The sequence below is a fragment of the Perca fluviatilis genome, chromosome 5 (genome assembly GCF_010015445.1).
Source record: "Perca fluviatilis chromosome 5, GENO_Pfluv_1.0, whole genome shotgun sequence".
Lineage (NCBI taxonomy): Eukaryota > Metazoa > Chordata > Actinopteri > Perciformes > Percidae > Perca > Perca fluviatilis.
The window spans coordinates 33,736,232-33,757,165 of record NC_053116.1 but is presented as its reverse complement, the minus strand read 5'-3'; the positions used below and the strand labels follow the sequence as shown (position 1 = coordinate 33,757,165).

The 20,934-nt window shown below is 40.1% G+C and overlaps 1 protein-coding gene across 1 annotated transcript; it reads right to left on the bottom strand.

Moving 5' to 3' along the window:
• On the bottom strand, nucleotides 1-6,915 carry si:rp71-17i16.4 (troponin C, skeletal muscle). The gene is made up of 6 exons (XM_039799661.1): nucleotides 6,809-6,915; nucleotides 4,986-5,040; nucleotides 4,466-4,609; nucleotides 3,644-3,758; nucleotides 1,841-1,977; nucleotides 1-496 (listed from the first exon to the last, which is right to left on the bottom strand). The coding sequence occupies exons 1-6, from the start codon at nucleotides 6,809-6,811 to the stop codon at nucleotides 465-467; spliced, it is 486 nt and encodes a 161-aa protein (XP_039655595.1). The 5' UTR covers nucleotides 6,812-6,915; the 3' UTR covers nucleotides 1-464.
• Nucleotides 6,916-20,934: the final 14,019 nt, after the last annotated feature.

Genomic DNA, 20,934 nt, shown 5'->3' with positions numbered 1-20,934 from the left:
AACAAGGAGAAAGTGGATTTATTTAGAAAGCACAGAACAGGGTGGAGAAGATATTCAGCTTTGAGGAGAAGGAGGAGGTGGGGTGTGGGTGGGGGTGTGGGGTGGGGGGGACGGGGGTTTAAGCTATTGGTGTAGCATTTCTGGAGAGACAGCAGCTGCAAAGGGGACAGCTGGGTGGCCGGCTCAAGGAGGTGGCCAGGGGAAAGGGCCTTCGTCTTAAAAGGTTTGCACGGATATTTATAGAATTCCTCGCCGAGCCCCTGGGTTTCATATGAGAAGGAGAATAAGGGCGGGGGTGGAGGTATTTCACTTGTATCCATTTAGACGTCTCAGGAACAACCTCACGTTCATAACTGCACAGGGTTTATAGCATTTCGAGTTTGCTCTGAAGCACATTTCCATCCGATAGCATGCTTTGTTTTCTCTCTGAGGAAGGGTCACCAAGGAATGTAGAGCCGGCCTCATTACTGGACGTTCTCCATCATCTTCAGAAACTCTGGAGAGAAAAAGAGGGCGTCAGTCAATCAATCAACTAACCCACCAAGACTGATCGATGAATAACTGCACGGTGTGTGGTCAAAACGTGTATGTGAGGTTTTTGGTTGAAGTCAAATCATGGAGAACGTGATTGTTAAGGCTGTATATGATGAGCAATTCTTTATTTCTGTCATTCATGTCGTCATATTCAAAGAAGGACTAATATTTGTCTGCTCTATTCATGTGCACACAGACTGAAGTGTCATTTTCATCCATAAAATGCCTCATTATGTATTTATATACATAAGGAACCTGTCCACGAGTGCAGAATTGTGACGGTACAAACCGTTGACCTCTTCAAATCCATATTTCATGAGGAAACTTGTATTGATTTTTAAGGTTAATGAAAGGGAAAGTTAACATAACCATTCTGCCTCTTAGCAGCACAGAGACCTAAATAGCAGGAAAAACTGAGATTTGATGGTTTTACAGTAAGACTCCCAACATCAACATACAGTACCTCTGATTACTCTAAGAGACACGGTGTAGGCTGTTAATATTCAATATTCTTAGTCAACCAAAAACATTTCCCTTTCAGGAAATTATATAAAGGACTAATTCTGCATTCTATGACATACGCTAATTTGCTTCTTTTTTTTTTACCAAGAGTTAGATGAGAAGATGAGAGATTGACACCACTGCGGGCTGTATATGTGAATGTTGTTTTTTGTTGTCACGTTTTAAGGTCATATTCTTAAAAAAAAGAGAGAGCGAGAGAGAGAGAGAGAGAGAGAGAGAGAGAGAGAGAGAGAGCTGGATACCACTCTTATATCTGACCATGTAGCCAGAAGCTGGTTATTTTAGATTAGCATAAAGACTGAAAACAACTAGCCTGTCCAAAGTCCACAAATTCTGCCTACCAGAGCCTCTAAAGTTTACCAATTGATACGTTATGTGTTGTTTGTTTAATACGTACAAAAGCTGAAGTGTAAACATTCCCTGTTTCATTGTGGGTTTACTGGGTGCCGGACTATTTCTTGGCCAGGCAGAATAACTTCCTGGAGTCACCATGAGGTTGCTGATGGAGACTCCAGGTAAGTTACAACAAATAGTTTTCCTCCATTTCCATTCTTTATGCTAAGCTAAGGTAACCAGAAGCTGCCTCCAGCTTCATATTGACCGGAACAGAAATAATTTCAAACCTTTCCTCTAATCGAGCTAAAGCACTAAAATTGTTTGTCTGTGAATCTGGAAGTCCAGTCTGTTTTTCTCTCCCTCTGATAATCTAGCAAACATGATGGAAGACACTGTAGTCCACAGGAGTGAAGAAGCTCGTCTTGCTCTATATGTAACTTAATCTCACCATCAAAATCAATCCTTCCATCTTTGTTGTTGTCTGCTTCACCGAACATCTCATCAATATCTTCCTCTACCACTGGTTCTCCAGTGAGATGGAGGATTTCTCCAAACTCCTCCCGGTCGATGAAACCATCTCCGTTCCTGAGGATAAAATGCAAATTGTAATAGTGTGAAAGCTAATCTCTCGCCTTCCTGCTCTCTTCCATCACCACACAAACATACAGTGGATGTATTCTTTAAAGCAGTGGTTCTCAAACTCTTTTCAATAATGTACCCCTTTTTGAATTGTTTCTTTAAGCCAAGTACCCCCTGACCAGCGCTAATCATTTTCGGTAGAAAAAAAAGTGTATATAAACAGGAACAGTACAGCGCTGTCAGCGATAGATTTATTAAACAACAGCCTTGTAACTGAAAAAAAGCATTTAAATGCTAATGAGAAAAAAAAAACTGTAAAAAAGACAAAAACTTGGAAAAAGATGGTAGAAAGAAGGAAGGAAGTAAGGCAAGAATAGGTCAAAATAGTATCAAAAACTTCAAAAACAGTGACATAAGAAGAAAGAAGCGAGAAAGTTGTAAAAAGTAGGACAGTATAGGAAAGAAGGCAAGATTAGGTCCAAAGAAGGCGACATAAATGTCACATTTTTGGTAGGAAAGAAAAGATTCTACATAAAGAGGAACAATGTTCTGGACAACAGCCTTGTAACTATTAAACATTTTGTTAAATATCTCACGTACCCCCTGCAGTCCTCCAAAGTACCCCTAGGAGTACACGTACCCCCATTTGAGTCTGAGGCCAATTTTCAGCAAAACCTTTATATTTTAGCAGCCGTAACTGTGGCCTGTGGCTTAACTAGAGACCAACGAAAATTGATTTTTGAGGCCGATATTTTAGGACTTACAAAGTTTTTTTTAAATACATGCATAACATAAACAAACATTTTTGGATAAGTAACCTTTAAATGTGCTTGCTTGTTGAAAGTCTGTGACCCGGCAACCATGTTGAAAACAGTTGAGCCCAAACCAAGCATGTCCTGCGACCGGGTGATAAACATTCTCATTTTACAGCTAACTAGTACACTAAAATATTTTTCTGAAAACATTGGAGGCGAGAAACAGACAACGCAGTAACACAATCTTGATTCATATGTGATCAACACTGCCAAGTTTAATAGTTTTATCCAAGTTTGCTAACAAGTTTGCCATATTCAGGGTCTGGCTGGTCCACACACCATTCCAGGATGGGAGAAAAACGTGCTCTGGTTTATTGGCATTTCTTTAAACCAATCACAATCATCATTGGGCGGTGCTAAGCGCTGCATGGAGCCCCTGTGCAGCTGCAAAATAGCCTCGGGAAGGAACTTGTTTTGGTGCAACGTGTACGTTCAAAAGTTTGTAGTAGTCGTGCAACAGAAAACTCAGATTGGACAGATAGTCTAGCTAGCTGTCTGGATTTACCCTGCAGAGATCTGAGGAGCAGTTAACCATAGTCCTCATACATTTTGAGTTTAGAATTCCAACACAAAGGAAGTGTAAGGTACTGTATATTTTTTTTTGCTTGTCAATTATAACCAAATGTAGCTCATTTGGATGAATAGTAAATTATCCAAAGCATTGTAAATACAGATTATAGGTATAGTACCACATAAGATAAGATAAATAAAGTTGCTGTGTTGATGCACTTTGCTTAATGGTTCTTCAGGCCATAAAAACGTTGCCTAATTCTAAAATATTCTAATTTATATAGGTTTTTCAATTTAGCCACAGCACAACATGAGATTCTGAATGCAGTTACTGTTGTGTGTCATACTTGTCAAAAATGCGGAAGCATTCTGAAAGCTCTTCTTCACTCCTTCCGGCTGAGTCCTCCTTTAACTGTTGCACCATCATGACCAAGAACTCCTCGAAGTCGATGGTACCGCTGCCTGAAAGGGGGGGGGGGAGGTGGTAAGTGAGGAGGGAGAGGAACAAAGCCAAAGCTGACGTGGCGGCAAGGAAGCTACACATGCAGTGCAACCTGAGTCCCATCTCCACTTCACTATGTCATTCATTTATGATATTTATCGCATTCAAGCAACAACATACCGTATTTCATGACTCATACCCTCCTTGTCTGCTTCTCATTTCAATATTTTTCTATTAAGCACTACACTGTCTAGTAATCCCCCAAATGGCCTTTGATAACTCTTGCTTTAAAAGGCACTGCACCATTTTTACATTACATTTACATAAATGTCAGTTTACACATCACAGGGTATCCTACTCAGCAAGTTGAAAGACAATGGCACTTACAGGCAGGTTGGATCTAATCAAAATGCTATTGTATATTGGGAATGGTAGAACAATGTTTTTGGCTTAATCTGGGGACTAAAAGTCAGGATATCTCAGTCTCTCTCGCTTTGACTTTTACTGTTCTTTCTCGATCTCTGTCACAAGTCACCCAATTTTATTGAAGTACAATACTTAATTCTCTGTACTTCTTCAAAGTGCAAGAATCTTACAAATCCTAGCTGTTTCTAATGGCTTCCTTGTTGTTTTGAATTAATGCCACAGTGAGTGGAGCAATTAGTTATGGTTACTTATCCCTCCATTAAGATCCTTTTTCTATTTGATGATCACTCGATGATCTCACCATCCTCATCAACCTCCTCAATGATGGCATCCAACTCCTCCCTCGATGGGTTCTGGCCCAGCATCCTCATCACCTGACCCAACTCCTTGGTGCTGATGTCACCGCCACCGTCGGTGTCGAACATGTCGAAGGCGGCTTTGAACTCTGGCCGAGAGAAGGAAATAGTTCAAATTGTTCAAAAAAATATTTCTGAAGCTTGTGATAGAGGTAAGAAAATTATAACAGCCTAGAAAGACTCATTAATTGGAACTCTGAATAAGTGTCAAGATGTCATTCATGTATTACACAATACAAATGACCAAAGGGAATAATCAACTGCTGGCATTTCCATGAACACTTTTCATAAAACCATTTCGAGCTGCTCGTTCAGTCCAAATGACCTGCCATTCTTTTTCAGAAGCAGATTCAATCGGAAGTAATCTGAACAGCAGAACGTTGGGATGAAAATCAATGTAAAGGTCCCTCATTAAGTGTAATCCACACACTGATTCACGTCTTGAACAAATACGGAAGTACTGACCTGCAATCATCTCCTCAGTCAGGAAGGAGCGGGCATCGCTTTGGGCATCAGTGGGCTTAAGAGGTGAATGGAAAAATGAAAGAATAGGTGGTCAGAAGAAATGCTTTCTATCTGCTCCCTGTGGTCTGCTCATTACCTGGTTTAATAGGAGTGGCACAGCAAGAGGTTTCCACCGGAAACACAACATCTGCATGTTTGAGCTTATTCACTTACTCTACATTACCGGTGACCACTTTCCAAGGCTTTCTAAAGCATTTGAGACTCTTTTTTTAGTGTTCTGATGCCTTGCAGACAGCCATTGATTTTCATTCAATCTCGTTTGACTTACCCATCACAGTTAAACATCATATCTGCTTTTTCATTGCATTACTGGGTCGGTATCATTATTGTATTGTTTTATTGTTGTGATGGAATTACTTATTTTAAGTAGGTTTCTAGTTTTCACAAATTTATTTTCATTTATTTAATTTAAAACATCAACATCGTTTAGTGGGATAAGACAAATGTTCAAATGATCCTTCAGTGGTACACTGTGGTCACTTGACCTCCTTATAGTAAAGCCCTGTTACTCCATGGAGCCAGAGAACACCACAAGAGAAACCCAGAGACAGAACTATCATTGACAAAGTGACAGCCAAGGCCTGGAAATAGCCTCATGTCAGGTAAGAAGTCATGTTTAATCCTCTGCCAGCTGTCTGCTGTCATTCCTGTTGAATAATGGTTCTTAAAGGGGAACACCACTCAATGTAAAACATATTATTCCCACATTTAGGACTTTTGTTTGATCGGGAAGACGTAGGAGATGGAAGGATTGTTGGGGTTTTATACTAAAGCTGGTTTTAATCTCTGCTGTTGCTGTCTGATCATTCACAACTACCAGAGTTGTTCTCCCACTCTTACCATCTTTCTGGTTTGATCTTTTATCCAGACTGTATGCCTGATGATATCACAACTTTATAGTGCACTGTTGTACATCCATTTGGAAACAGCAAGAGTAGACATTAGTGCTTGTACTGAGCAATGTGTTCATTTTCTTAGAGGAACGAAATTTGGACTAAAGTTGATCAAAGCATAGCAAAATAACAAAAGAATATTTCATTTGAGTGGTATTCCCCTTTAATTGTTATATAAACCCCTGTTCCACAGTAACTCAGGAGGACAGTACATTTTCCCCCTGTTTGCTAGACAGAACCTCAATAATATCGCAGCATAGGAGGTCACAAAAAACCCACCCATGAGTTCACTATAGCTATTTTTAAGGTGAGATTTGGGAGAGGATTTGAAAGGGATTTTCTCAAGGTGAATGTCCTAAATTAGGACACTCAGAAAAGGCAGCAGGTCTTCTCGATTTACTCAGCTGTGCACTTTCTATCTTTAGTAACGCCAATCTAAATATCAAGCTAAATCACATCAGCTTTTTAACAAATAACAAAGAGGAGTTACAGAAGTTAAACATGTAAACTAAAGGCTCAAGCAGCAGGTTACCAGTCAGGAACATTGATTTTTCTGTTGTCTGTAGCAAGCATTGTAAAAAGATAGACAGCCAAAGTATTTCCCCAAAATAATTTCTCCAAAAAAAAATCAGGAATTCCAAGAGTTGAAACTCCAGCTGATCACCCAGCTGTGCTGCAGATGAGGACCTGCTGGCTGGATCACTGGGGTTGGTTTGTTTTTGCTCCAGATGATAATCTCTGTCTTCTGCCACCTGGCTTTTATCCTCATCAATTGAAAACAAAAGCAAATCCTCAAAGATTCATCAAAACTAATTTTCCTTCTCCTTGTCGTTTCCCTTTCACCTCCATCTCAGTTTTCGGGTTTCTTACCATGGCGTCCGGCTGTGCTGAACAACAGACACCAGTAAAAACGACAGACGTCTGGGAAAGAGAGTCTCTTGACTACACAGCTCAGGTGGCTTTACTCCCCACAATAAGTACCCTCACATCCCACGACACTTTTACAGAAAATCATCACGATTGGACAATAGGCCCCCTCCTCAGACAAGAGACAGCCAATCAAATCCAACTTTAGTTTGTGCCCTATTGCAATCTGCTGATGGACATCCCCTTGTGTGACACACTCACCAACCCCCCATATTTAGATAACAGACAAGCACAGTGACATTTATTTAAAAAAAAGAAAAGAAAGAAGCTGCATGCAGCTGTAGGGTTATTTTGGCAGAGGATCAACTGAGTATCACTTTGCCGATGGACACTTGATTTAACATACTGCACAAGAACATGAGTTTATGCGCGCACGCACACACACACACACACACACACACACACACACACACACACACACACACACACACACACACACACACACACACACACACACACACACACACACACACACACACACTAACACCTCTCAGCATTCACAGATTCTCTACCCCTTCACAGTGTCCGTTAACCGATCTATCCCCCTGTGTCCCTGTCGCCACTGTCGCAGACTTGTCCTTGCACTTGTGACATCTCTAATTTAAGAGGTGTGCAGATGGATTTGTGATCTCACACAGCTGTACCCCTTCTTTACACTAACTATTTTACCTATTGGTGTATCTCCCTGTCAGGAAGTAAACAAACAAAACCCTCTCATATAGCCACCAACTGGCAACCCATAATTAGTACGTCAATCAATTGCAAGGCTCAATAAAGAGGTAAAGTGAAACTGGAGCTTTCTGGATCTGTTCCAGCAGTAAGAAAACATTATTCAAAATCCCACTGCCATTTTCAATAACAATAGCAAATAATTTTAAATCTAGCCTCGGAACATAATCTTGCTCAACAGTATGCTATATGGCTTGCTTTGTGTATGTCTAGATAAGGATGGTAGTGTTTTGAAAAACTAATCTAATATTGGTGTTCAGGCTGTTTGAACCATTCATACATACTGTAAAGCTACGAAAAGTATTGCACCGTAATTCGTATGTATTCCACGTATTTATTGATACATGCACAATACATTGACTGCTGCTGTTTAAGACCGCTCATGGTTCATAACAGGAGGAGGTTGGCGACGTGGATGGCTGGGTCATAAAACACAGGCTGTTCAAACTGGGTAGGGTTAGGTGAGTGAAGTTTGTGTCCCTGTGAAAACACAAGACTTTCACTTAGGAAATGTGTCTTTTTGTCCCAGGAGTACTACTGAAGGAGACCGGTGTTTTAATCCAAACCACAATCTTTTTTCTAATCTCAATGTGTCGTTTTGGTGCCTGAACTTAACTGTTGTTACCGCTTAACGGTCAGCTTTTGTCAGCTAAACTGAACTAGCATCGGCCTCTCTGGTCCCCGGTTCACAGCACAACCTTTTCTTGGCTAAATTTAACTGTAAAGACCGCTGTACCTTACTGTCACGTGACTGATCCTCATGTGGCTAGCCGACGGTCGCCTATTTTGTAGAATGTCATAAAAACTTTTGTTCATACGTTTTCGTACGATATGATACGAACCGTAGCTCCACTTACCTATGGCGTTCCACAAGGTTCCATTTTGGCTCCTACTTTGTTTTCTTTATATATGCTACCGTTAGGATCAATCTTTAGGAAACACAGAGTGTCTTTCCACTTATACGCAGATGATACTCAAATCTATCTGCCTTTTAAGCGCACTGACACAGAGGGCCTTGAAAACCTATCTGTGTGTTTAAATGACGTAAAATCCTGGATGTCCTTAATAGTCAGCTGCAAATATGGCTTGACCCCAAAAAAATTCTAACAAAAGATTTTTCAGTGGTTTACAGTAGTATCAGATGTACCTAAAAACATACTAAAAGTTTACCAAAGTTTGACTTCAAGAAAGGCCCCATTTTCAAAATGGTGGCCGCCAGGTCCTTAAAAAGACCATTACTCCTTTGTATTCCTACTACACCATGAATACTGGTACCTTATACATGTTTTGGCCATTTCATATTCTAATTAGCATATTTGTATGATAAATAAACACAATTTTATATATATATATATAAAATTGTAATTGTAATTATAAAATTTCCCTTAAGTAATTGCATATTTCTCATATCATTTTGCCTAGTGTTGGTGGTTTCTGTCCATCAGCTCCCTTCTGATGAACCTCTACCACATCAGAGCCATCTCTTAAGTTTTTACAGCAAATGTGGCAAGTTTCTTGGTTTACAACAATATGACTCATGTTCAAAATTGGAGTGTACTTTTTCCTCAAGCTAATCCAACAATGTCATCCTCTCTTAATACACTCACATTGTTGGCCTTTTTCATGTGTTAGAAATCTTTCTAATGTTCTTTTGACACCCCCATAAAATGACACTGAGCATGTGTCTGAGAATAAGACATTTGTGCTGTAATACACTACCGGTCAAAGGTTTTAGAACACCCAATCCTTTTAGTTTTTTTATTGAAATTTGAGCAGTTCAAGTCAATTGAATAGCTTGAAATGGTCTAACGGTAAGTAGTTAACTGCTTGAGGTTAAAACAATAAGTAAGGTTACTCAAAACTGAAAAATAATGTACATTTCAGAATTTTACAAAAAGGCCTTTTTCAGGGAACAAGAAAGGGGTTAACAATGTAAAGCTGTTCTGGAGGTTGATCAAGCTTTTAATGTTGGTGCTACCAATTCCCACAGGTGTTCCAACTTGTCTGGATTACTTACAACCCCCTCTGTTTGTATAAAAGTATTGTTGGAACACACTGTGGTACCGTACCCTCGTGAGCATTGTATGAACAGTATTGTACTGCAGAAAGAAGTATGTTGCTATAAAAATGGTGGGAAAAAGAAAATTAACAATGGAAGACCATCATAACACTTAAGAATGTTGGTCTTTCCTACAGAGAAATTGCGAAGAAAGTCAAGGTGTCAGTGAGTACAGTATTCTTCACCATCAAAAGGCACTTAGAAACCGGGGGAAACTCTGACAGGAAGAGGTCTACAGAATCAGAAGACAAGTTTCTGAGAGTCAACAGCTTGCGTGATAGGCGGCTCACAGGACAACAGCTTCAAGCACATCTTAATAGTGGTCGTAATAAGCAAGTCTCAGTTTCACCTGTAAAGAGAAGACTTCGAGCTGCAGGTTTGATAGGTCGAGTTGCAGCAAGAAAGCCATTGCTAGACGTCAGAATAATAAAAAGAGGCTTGACTGGGCCAAGAAACATCGTCAATGGACTACTAAAGACAGGAAGAAGGTGTTATGGACTGATGAATCAAAATTTGAAATCTTCGGTTCATCACGCAGGATTTTTGTACGCCATCAAGTAGGTGAAAGGATGGTTCCTCAGTGTGTGACATCAACTGTCAAACATGGAGGAGGAAGCGTGATGGTCTGGGGCTGTTTTGCTGGATCCAGGGTCGGTGATTTGTACAGAGTGAAAGGCACCCTGAACCAAAACGGCTACCACAGCATTTTGCAGAGCCATGCAGTACCCTCTGGTATGCACCTAGTTGGTCAGGGGTTCATCCTACAGCAAGATAATGACCCAAAACATAAGTCCAAGCTATGCCAGAACTACCTTAGCAAAAAAGAACAAGATGGTAAGCTTAAAAACATGGAGTGGTCAGCACAGTCACCAGACTTAAACCCCATTGAGCTGGTTTGGGATGAACTGGACAGAAAAGTGAAAGCAAAGCAAAGCAACCTACAAGTGCCACACATTAATGGGAACTTCTGCAACAGAGTCGGGAAGAACTTTCTGAAGAATATTTGATTTCCATTGTAGAAAGAATGCCACAAGTGTGTTCAGCTGTTATATCTGCCAAAGGGGGCTACTTTGATGAGTCAAAAATTTAGACTACATTTTGGTTTATAAATTGATTCCATGATTTCTTTATTAACTTAAATTTGTTCTATTCTTTCATTTGAGAGTACAACGAGACATTGAACTGCATGAATTTCAATCAAAACCTGGAAAAACTGGGGTGTTCTAAAACTTTTGACCGTCGTGGTGATATTTTTTTTACACACCACACGGAGGGGGGTGAGGTGGTGGGGGAGTAAGAATTTAAGTTACTTTTGGGTGGAATAACTTTTACATTGAATGTCAAGTCTGTGTTTTAGCAAAAAAAGGGTATGTGTCCAAAAACGCATACTGAATAGGAGTTACATGACATAGGCTAAATCGTTTACATCTCTGATTCACCCCAAAACAGATAAAACCTTACTGTTATCTCACAAAATGTATTCCATAAGTATGTCATCATGTCAGTGCAATTTAGACAAGTCCAATGGATTCATAGACCCAGAAAACATGGGGTTAGACACCAAGATTACTTGGCTAGGTCAAATAATGAAGGAGTTAGGATATTTTGAGGGCTTCCTGCCCCATCTTGGACGCCATCTTGAAAATTACACTTTTATAGTGGTCAAACTTTGGTAAACTTTTAGTATGTTATTAAGGACACCTAATACTACAAAAAACAGCTGAGAAACCTTTTGTTAGAATTTTTTTTTTTTTTCATATATGCAGCCGCCTATACATTTTTTACATTTAAACGCAAGCAAAAACGAGGCTATTGTGTTTGGCCCTGTTCTAGGAGATGGAAAAAATACTTTTAATACTGCAGACCTGTACTGTGACATTAAACCTACTGTCAGGAGTCTGGGAGTGGTTTTGGATTCCACTTTAAAGCTAGATAAACACATAAACACAGTGGTGAAATCAAGTTTTCATCATTTGAAGCTGTTATCCAGAGTTAAGCATTTCCTATCACCAATAGAGCTTGAAAAAGTGATCCATGCTTTTGTTCTATCCCGTCTGGATTATTGTAATTCCTTATATGCAGGACTGCCCCAGTTCTCTATTACAAGGCTTCAAATGGTCCAAAATGCAGCTGCCAGATTCCTGACTGGGGTTCGCAAACATGAACATATCACTCCTATTTTACTGTCTCTTAACTGGCTGCCGGTTTGCTGGTTTGTTTTTAAATCTTTTAATGGTCTTGCACCAGTTTACTTATCCGAACTGTTAAATATGAATGTACCTGGTAGGTGTCCACGGTCCACGAGCAACTATAATCGGTCCCAGCCACGCTCGCGTCTAAAGTCAAGAGGGGACCGTGCCTCCGCTGTTGTTGGTCCTAGGCTGTGGAATAGCCTCCCCGTTTCCTTGAGATCGCTGTCCTCTTTATTTGAGTTTAAACTCAAACTAAAGTTATATCTTGGAGCGTGCATTTCTCTAAATTCTTATTTTTATTTATGTTTTTTTGCTGTCTGAAGGATGTTTTATTCTATTATCTTTCCTGACTCTTGTTATGTGAAGCACAGTGGTCAACTTCTGTTGTGTTTACTTGTGCTATACAAATAAATAAATGAAAAAAATGAAAGAACCCATTCATGAGAATGCGTTGTGCTGTTAGCTAGCGGTACAGAGGCTAGCCGGTACGTGACGCCATGACACAGTGCAGGTTTTTGTGTCAAATTAAACACTTGCTATACTGTAGCTAACGTTCATGGCAATCCATTAGGTAGTTTTTGATATACTTTAGTTTGAACCACAGTGGGGGACTGACAGGCATCCCTACAGTGTGGTTACAACACAAATACACTATTAATAGAACAAAGAATGAGGAGTTGTATTTGTCGGAGATGCAATCTAACCTTTAGCCAGGAGTCTCTGCTGATGAATGTAGTCTACACACAATTTTAAGCAGTAAGGCTCCACAGTTTCAAAATTCTTTAACTGGAAATCTATTTATGTTCTGTCTCATTGGCATGGAAACAAGAGCAGCTGTGGGATCAAAAAGCATGCACACAAGATATTCAATTACTGTAATAAGATGCCATGTTCATTGTTCATCATTAAAAGGCAACAGAAAAAAGAAACCCAATATCTGAAACATTTATAAAACATCTGACTGATTAAGTACAGAAACAGAGAGGCTTTCTCAGCAGTTATAGGAGAATCAAAATGAAAGGAAGATCCACCGGGTGGCTCACTGCTTTTAAAAGTAGATGAGAAAAAATTATCTTAGCATCAAGTCCACAGACTAAATTTGATACAATGAGATAGTGACGCAGTTTACTCACTATCTCAGTGTATCAACTTTTGTCTTCTGAGGTTTACCTTAAATTAACAATTTCATGATTTTACCTGCAAAGTTGTCAGTGATTTAAAAAAAAATAGATGTCTGGCTGCTCTCTTTTTCCTGACAGACTAGGCAAGGCAAGGCAAGGCAGCTTTATTTATATAGCACATTTCAGCAACAAGGCAATTCAAAGTGCTTTACATAAAACATTAAAGAGCAGTTAGAACACAATTAAAAACAATTTAAAAACAAAGTCAAGAATAATAAACAAATTAAAACAAGAATAAAATTGATAGTGCAGTATAAGAATAAAAGTTACAGTGCAGTATAAGAAATTAAAGTTAATAAAATAGATTATTTAAAGAAAAGCAACATCAAAAAGATAGGTCTTTAGCTTAGATTTAAAAGAACTGAGAGTTGCAGCGGACCTGCAGGTTTCTGGGAGTTTGTTCCAGCTATGTGGAGCATAAAAACTGAACGCTGCTTCCCCCTGTTTAGTTCTGACTCTGGGGACAACAAGTAGACCTGTCCCAGACGACCTGAGAGGTCTGGGTGGGTCATAGTGTAGTAGCAGATCAGAAATGTGTTTTGGCCCTAAACTGTTTAGTGATTTATAAACCAGTAAAAGTATTTTGAAATCAATTCTTTGAGGCACTGGAAGCCAGTGTAGAGACTTCAGTACTGGAGTGATGTGATCCACTTTCCTGGTTTTAGTGAGGACTCGAGCAGCAGCGTTCTGAATCAGCTGCAGCTGTCTGATTGATTTTTAGGAAGACCCGTAAAGGAACCCCCCCCACAGTCCGCCCCCCCAAAAAAAAAAAAAAAAAAAGGTTTTTTTCCCCCCGCCCGAGACATAAGTCCTCTAACCCTTGATATATTTTTAAGGTGATAATAGGCAGATTTTTTTATTATGTTAATGTGGCTGTTAAAATTTAGGTCTGAGTCCATGACTACACCAAGATTTCTGGCTTTGTCTGTTGTTTTTAACATTGTCGTTTGAAGCTGAGCTCTGACTTTCAATCGTTCTCCTCTTTGCTCCAAAAACAACCACCTCCGTTTTTTCTTCATTTAATTTAAGAAAGTTCTGGCACATCCAATCATTAATTTGTTCAATGCACATATTTAATTGTTGTATTGGGCTATAGTTCCCGCCGGGGCGATAAGGTTATGTAAATTTGTGTGTCATCTGCATAACTATGGTAACTTATTTTGTTGTTTTCCATAATCTGAGCCAGTGGAAGCATGTAGATGTTGAACAGAAGAGGCCCCAGAACAGAGCCTTGGGGAACTCCGCATGTCATATTTGTATGCTCAGATGTATAATTACCTATAGACACAAAGTAGTCCCTATTCTTTAAATAGGATTCAAACCACTTCAGTACTGAGCCAGACTAATACATTGACCTGTGTTGGACCCTGACTAATTAAAATTAATTAAAATGTTGGTCAAACAGTCTCCTTTACAAGGCTAAAGCAACTAAACAACAAACGACACCCAACAAAAGGCTAATCCAACACCTAATTTCTCACCTGGAGATTTTTCCTGTCAGAGATGTGATGCTATTGTTCACAAGTAGAGAAAATAATGACGCATTCAGCAGGCACTGACACTTTCTGATAAATGGGATCTCACTGGTGATCTAATGCAATGGGATCTACAGGGGATTGGAGTGATTTGGAGAGCTGTAAAGGTTCGTTGAAAGGACTAGATGTTGCAATCCCCAGGTCCCTTGTGTTTGCACCGCTTCTAATTCAGGAGTTCTTGAAGAATGGTTGCTATAAGGCTTTACCAGCGGGACACTGTGTACCTAAACATCACAGGTGGTTTCGGCCAATTATCACAATACACCCTCTGCTGAGACAGGCCCACCACAGGTTGATCAAGCCTGGGTGTGTGTCCTGCGGTTAGCTGTTTGCGTTAGCAGCCCAGGTGGTACCGCTCCTCTTCAGCCACAGCCAATGGCTCGTCCTCTCGGCGGTGTTGGCCAGCTCTTTGATGGCTTGTCTGTGAACCTGTCACCTGATTCCAACCTCTTTAAGGAGCTTCGCTGTTGTGCTGGCTACAAAGCCCCTACACCCCACCTCCACCGGGTGCACCATTATCTTCTAGCCTCTGTCCTCTGCCTCAGCTGCTAAGTTGGAGTAGCGCAGCTTCTTACCCTCTTACGCTTCTTCGATGGCGTCCTCCCATGGAACTGTTAGTTCTATGATGTAGGCGAAAAAAGTCATATGTGATCATTCTTTTTTTTTCTCTCTCTCATAGATAGAGAGAAAAATATGCACTTGGATGCGTGTACCAGGTACATATGTATAGTGTATACATGTATTATAGTGGCGTGGCTCTATGGCAACGTTGGTCAGTCGGTTGATCCGACACAGTCTGAAATATCTCAACTACTATTGTACGGAATGTTATGAAATATTGTACAGACATTCATGGTCCCCAGATGGTGAATCGTATTGACTCTTTAGGGTAAATTGATTTTTCATCAGAAAAGCATTTTTATTTGTAATGACAACACGTTGGATACGTTGCTGCTCCTGTGGACATTTTACACTACTGAAATAAAATATCGAAACAAAAACTGATTCCATTCCAAAACTTATTCCGTTAAAATGTATGTAACTTGTGAATAAATGTGATTTGATTACTTTATAGGATGTACTTGTCATTCCAGGTAGGCACAATGACTAATTGGTATATTGCTTTTCAACTTCCGGTGAACCGTTGAACCCCTGTTCAGTTCTTCCCTTCCCTAGTTTTGCTCCCTACGGTTTGGAATCTTACTCAACATGGCTTAATACCCTGTGCTGTCCACATTGCAGGTAGGCTATGCTACTTACTCCGCAGCGCTGTTGAGTAAGGTCTGGCAATGCAAGACTACATTGCATGGAAGCACTAAGGCGATAGGATCGGAACGCACCCATTTTATTTTTATAAAAATGATTTTTATACATTTAGTTTATCTATGGCCTCTAGAATGACTGATGGAATTAATAATTCTGATCTGAAACCGTTATTGTCAGGACGACATTGATGGTAGGTTACCTATAGATGGTAACTTAAACATACATGGATTTTTGTGTTTTTATTTTCCTCATTTGGACATTTGACCGAATCACCATGACATCGCTCTGACACAAAATTCACTTCCGGGTAGAAAACTGGCCGTTGATTTGAATAGAAATTAATTTAAACCAAATCTAGTGTAACAAAGAGCAACATCTCACCCCCGTCGGACTGACTGTTAGTTTGGGTGGTGTCATTTTCTTTAGTCTGTGGCCCAATGGGTAAATTAGGTCTCCAACCTAACGTTAGTGAAAGTGTTGACATATGAAAAGCATCAAACATGCATTTTAGATAAATGAGATAAGAGTATATTCAGCTGTCCCTTGTCCCTGTTGGCTGAGCGCTGTTTAAATGTATGGGACGCAGGAGTTTTCTACCCAAAGTTTTTGAGTGGTGTTGCACAATACATTAAATGCATTATTTCAAACAAACACTGTGGCACAATTATTGGTCTGCTCTAACGAACAAACAAACCCAAAAGCACATGAGGTCTCAGTGGAACACAAACAACAAAATAAAAAAAGCAGACAGGATGGACACACCTCTTCTAATAATCCACTTAACTTCCCCTCTCCCTTCTTTTTTCTCCCTTGTCCCATTATATCCATCACACTCCATACCTTTTCTCCCCTCTTTTTCTCCTTCCCCTCTATACAACACTCTTTTTTTCTTCCACCCTTTCACTATTCTCCATGTTTTGATCCGCACCATCTCCTTTTTCCATCTTTACCTCCTCTCACCCCTCTCAGTCACATCACCCCTGCCTTTCCCTGAGGGTGTGAGTTCAGCTTCCATGCCATTCAACTTATGTCACCGCCTTCATTGAGTGTCTGTTTGGGGGCCTGACTGACAGCACCAGATGGTGCTCTGCCGGCTCAAGACTTTTCTCTAGTTGGGTGAGAGAAAAAGGTTTGGAAGTGTGGGACAATTTTGGTTTGCAGAGTAGCAACGAAAGACCAAGAGGAAATCGCTTGTCCTCTTTTTATTCTTTTTCTATTTCTTTTTCTTTACTTCCTTCTATTCCTGGACATTCCCTGGGGGAGCATCAGAACCCTGTAGACAAACACACCCTATATAAGGCTGGAGGTATGCCATCACTCCTCACCCCTACAGCCCTCTATCCCTCCATCTGGATCCCTCCTTCCCCTCTCTCATGCCCCTCGCTGCCCTTCTGTCATTTTCCTCACTGTCCCTTATAGCTCTTCTACGTCAAGACTCTTTAAACTGTAATTTAAAGTTTTTCTGCAAACATTGTTAGATGTTGAACTAGACGCCAGTGTTGTAGTCGAGACCACCTAAACTGAGAGTGTATCGAGACCCAAGACAAGACCGAGGCTTTGAGGGTTTGAGACCTGGGCTGTGGTCGAATAGTCAATTTTCATTAGGAAGGTTCCTAACTGAGTGAAATGACCCAGAAGTAGTTAAAGGTGCAGTGGGTAAGCCTTATAAAACTAACTTTCTGTCATATTTGCTGAAACTGACCCTATGTTCCAGTAGAACTACATGAAGCAGGTCATTTAAAAAAAATCCAGCTCCTCTGGCACCGCCTACAGTCTGTAGTGCAATTTGCAAAAATCCACCACTCCCTGTTCAGATGCACCAATCAGGGCCAGGGGGGGTGTCTAACTGCGTGTCAATTACTGCTCATGCACACGCATTCATTCTCCCTTGTGGGGGGAGGGGCTTAGGACACTGTTATGGGCTTTAGCGGAAAGGGGGGAGGGACTGAGAAGTTGTCGATCAAATTTTTTGGCTAAGTCCTGGATCTTTGCAATCCTACCTACGGCACCTTTAAGTGGCCGCCATGATAAGAGCTGTGCAAATTTTCTAAGTGATAAGGAAAGGGCTCATGCTTTTGTTCAATGCTTTTTGTTACCTTTTTTAGTGAGGATACACTGGACCATTTATCAACTTTATGAAAGGAAAGAAAAACGCTACACCATCCCACAAGTCTTTTCGGGAAGCAAAATGTAAAGCCGCATCATCATTTCCCCGTTCATAATCAATATACAGTAAGATGCGCATTAAACGCTTACATCGTCGATACATTATTTTCTGTGAGACATTGCAACACATCTAGGCCTAATAATAATAATAATAATAATAATGTACTTTATGGCACTGTTTGAGTGTATAAAGCGGTTAATGCGAGAACTTTACTCTCCTCTCCAATGCTTAAAGCATGTGAGCATGTGTTAACAGAACTGTGAATGAATGGATCGCTGAATCCAAAGTTACAGAGCACACCGGACAGCGGTTTATTTATAGCCCAGAGCAGCGTCTGAAACAAGTTACCTGTTCGCCCCTCATGGCTTATTTCTACATATATGTTTTGTTAAAAAGTCACTACATATATAACTACATTGTAATGACCATGTGAGTAGGAATATTATGTGACAATTGCGTGGATCGGCTCTGATTACATTCAATCAAATTAACTGAAATACCCCACCCGCACCCACCCAAATAAGTTATTTGCACCCTTTCTACAGTCTCTGTAGGATATTGCTTTTAAATTGATGCATTGTAGTGATGAAGTTGCATTGAAGTGTTTTCTTTAAAGATTTACTGTAATGATGAGAATGCTGTTTTTTAGTAACTGTAAATGTTTCCAAGCGCGCATTAATGTCACTGTAGCTGATATCGTGGGATATTTAAACAGCAAAACTAAAATCTGTAGTTATAAACTTGACAAAGAAAACATAACTTGGCTTTTAGCTTATGAAATAATCAATGGAGTGACGCTGTTGACTGCTGTCCTCGTGCGTAAATGCGCACAGTATGGTGGACAGCTCCACTGTGTTTACAGTTTAGAGAATATTGTCCTTGTTAATAATGTATTTTTTTCACCCACCCGCAACCATCCAACCCTTATAATGTATAATATGTAGCCTATAGTAGATTCGTAGGTCTAATGCGTTCTGCTTATCTTGCATACATTTAACTCTTCTTTTCATACAATCATCCCAATCGGGATTCATGTGGATAAAAATGAGTGGACAGGAAGGTGAACGTGAGCAACCAACAATGACAATAAACTTTATTGCTCCCATCTTTTCATAAAGCTGGTGACGACCCTCATCCTGTAGAGGTTATGCGGACAGGGATGGCCACTGTATCTCCCCCCCCATCCACCCTCCTTCGCAGAGACCTTCACTCTAAAACCATAACAATTGTCATATATCGTGTGCTAGGATGCAGACTGTTGTAATGGATTTGTAGCTTTGAGGTATGATATGAAGGGTTTCCATGTTTTATTGAATAATTTGAGCCTGTCTCTCAGCGTATACCTTATCCTTTCCAAATCAAGTGTGTTAATTAAATCCTCTAACCACATCTTAGCATTATGCACCTATTTCTACCTTTTTCTGCATCAAGTTATGCTGAAAACATCTTTATGTAAAGGGAAACATAGATTACAATCCAAATATAAAAACATAATTGAATATATTGCAGTAAGGCTCTCAGGCATTCTGTATTTCTTTCAACTATTTATTCTCCTGTAGATCGACTTTTCTAATTATATCTGAGTCAGCACACATGTGGCTTAGGCATAATTTACTCTTCCCTCCTCTTTTTGTGTCTTTTGTTGGGGAAGTAACCTCCTTAAATGTGCATATGACAATTATTCACCTCAATGATAAATCAATTCATTTTAATGAATTAATAATCCCCTGGACTGTAATATTTCAGATGTGTTTGAGCAACATTTCTGCTCCTGTTGAAAATTTTGTTCACATTCAAAATATATCCCATCTGTGTTTTCTGTGATTTGGAGGAGTCGTGGTATTTGGTGAAAAATAAAGTTATAATATGTTATCACAAGAATAAAGAAAAAAAAAATCATTACGTGATTGCTCTGTTAATACGGTAGATCTCAGACGTTCTGACAGACTCACAGCCCCGTTTGGGTCTCTGGTCTCTGTTTAGGGAAGTGGCTGTACGCTGCTATACATCGGAGGTGGAAAACCGAAACTACGGCAGAAATACAGTGCCTTGCGAAAGTATTCGGCCCCCTTCAACTTTTCGACTTTTTGCCACATTTCAGGCCTCAAACATAAAGATATAAAACTGTAATTTTTTGTGAAGAATCAACAACAAGTGGGACACAATCATGAAGTGGAACGAAATTTATTGGATATTTCAAACCTTTTAAACAAATAAAAAACTGAAATATTGGGCGTGCAAAATTATTCAGCCCCCTTAAGTTAATACTTTGTAGCGCCACCTTTTGCTGCGATTACAGCTGTAAGTCGCTTGGGGTATGTCTCTATCAGTTTTGCACATCAAGAGACTGACATTTTTGCCCATTCCTCCTTGCAAAACAGCTAGAGCTCAGTGAGGTTGGATGGAGAGCGTTTGTGAACAGCAGTTTTCAGTTCTTTCCACAGATTCTCGATTGGATTCAGGTCTGGACTTTGACTTGGCCATTCTAACACCTGGATATGTTTATTTGTGAACCATTCCATTGTAGATTTTGCTTTATGTTTTGGATCATTGTCTTGTTGGAAGACAAATCTCCGTCCCAGTCTCAGGTCTTTTGCAGACTCCATCAGGTTTTCTTCCAGAATGGTCCTGTATTTGGCTCCATCCATCTTCATCTGACCACAGCACCTTCTTCCACATGTTTGGTGTGTCTCCCAGGTGGCTTTTGGCAAACTTTAAACGACACTTTTTATGGATATCTTTAAGAAATGGCTTTCTTCTTGCCACTCTTCCATAAAGGCCAGATTTGTGCAGTATACGACTGATTGTTGTCCTATGGACAGAGTCTCCCACCTCAGCTGTAGATCTCTGCAGTTCATCCAGAGTGATCATGGGCCTCTTGGCTGCATCTCTGATCAGTCTTCTCATTGTATGAGCTGAAAGTTTAGAGGGACGGCCGGG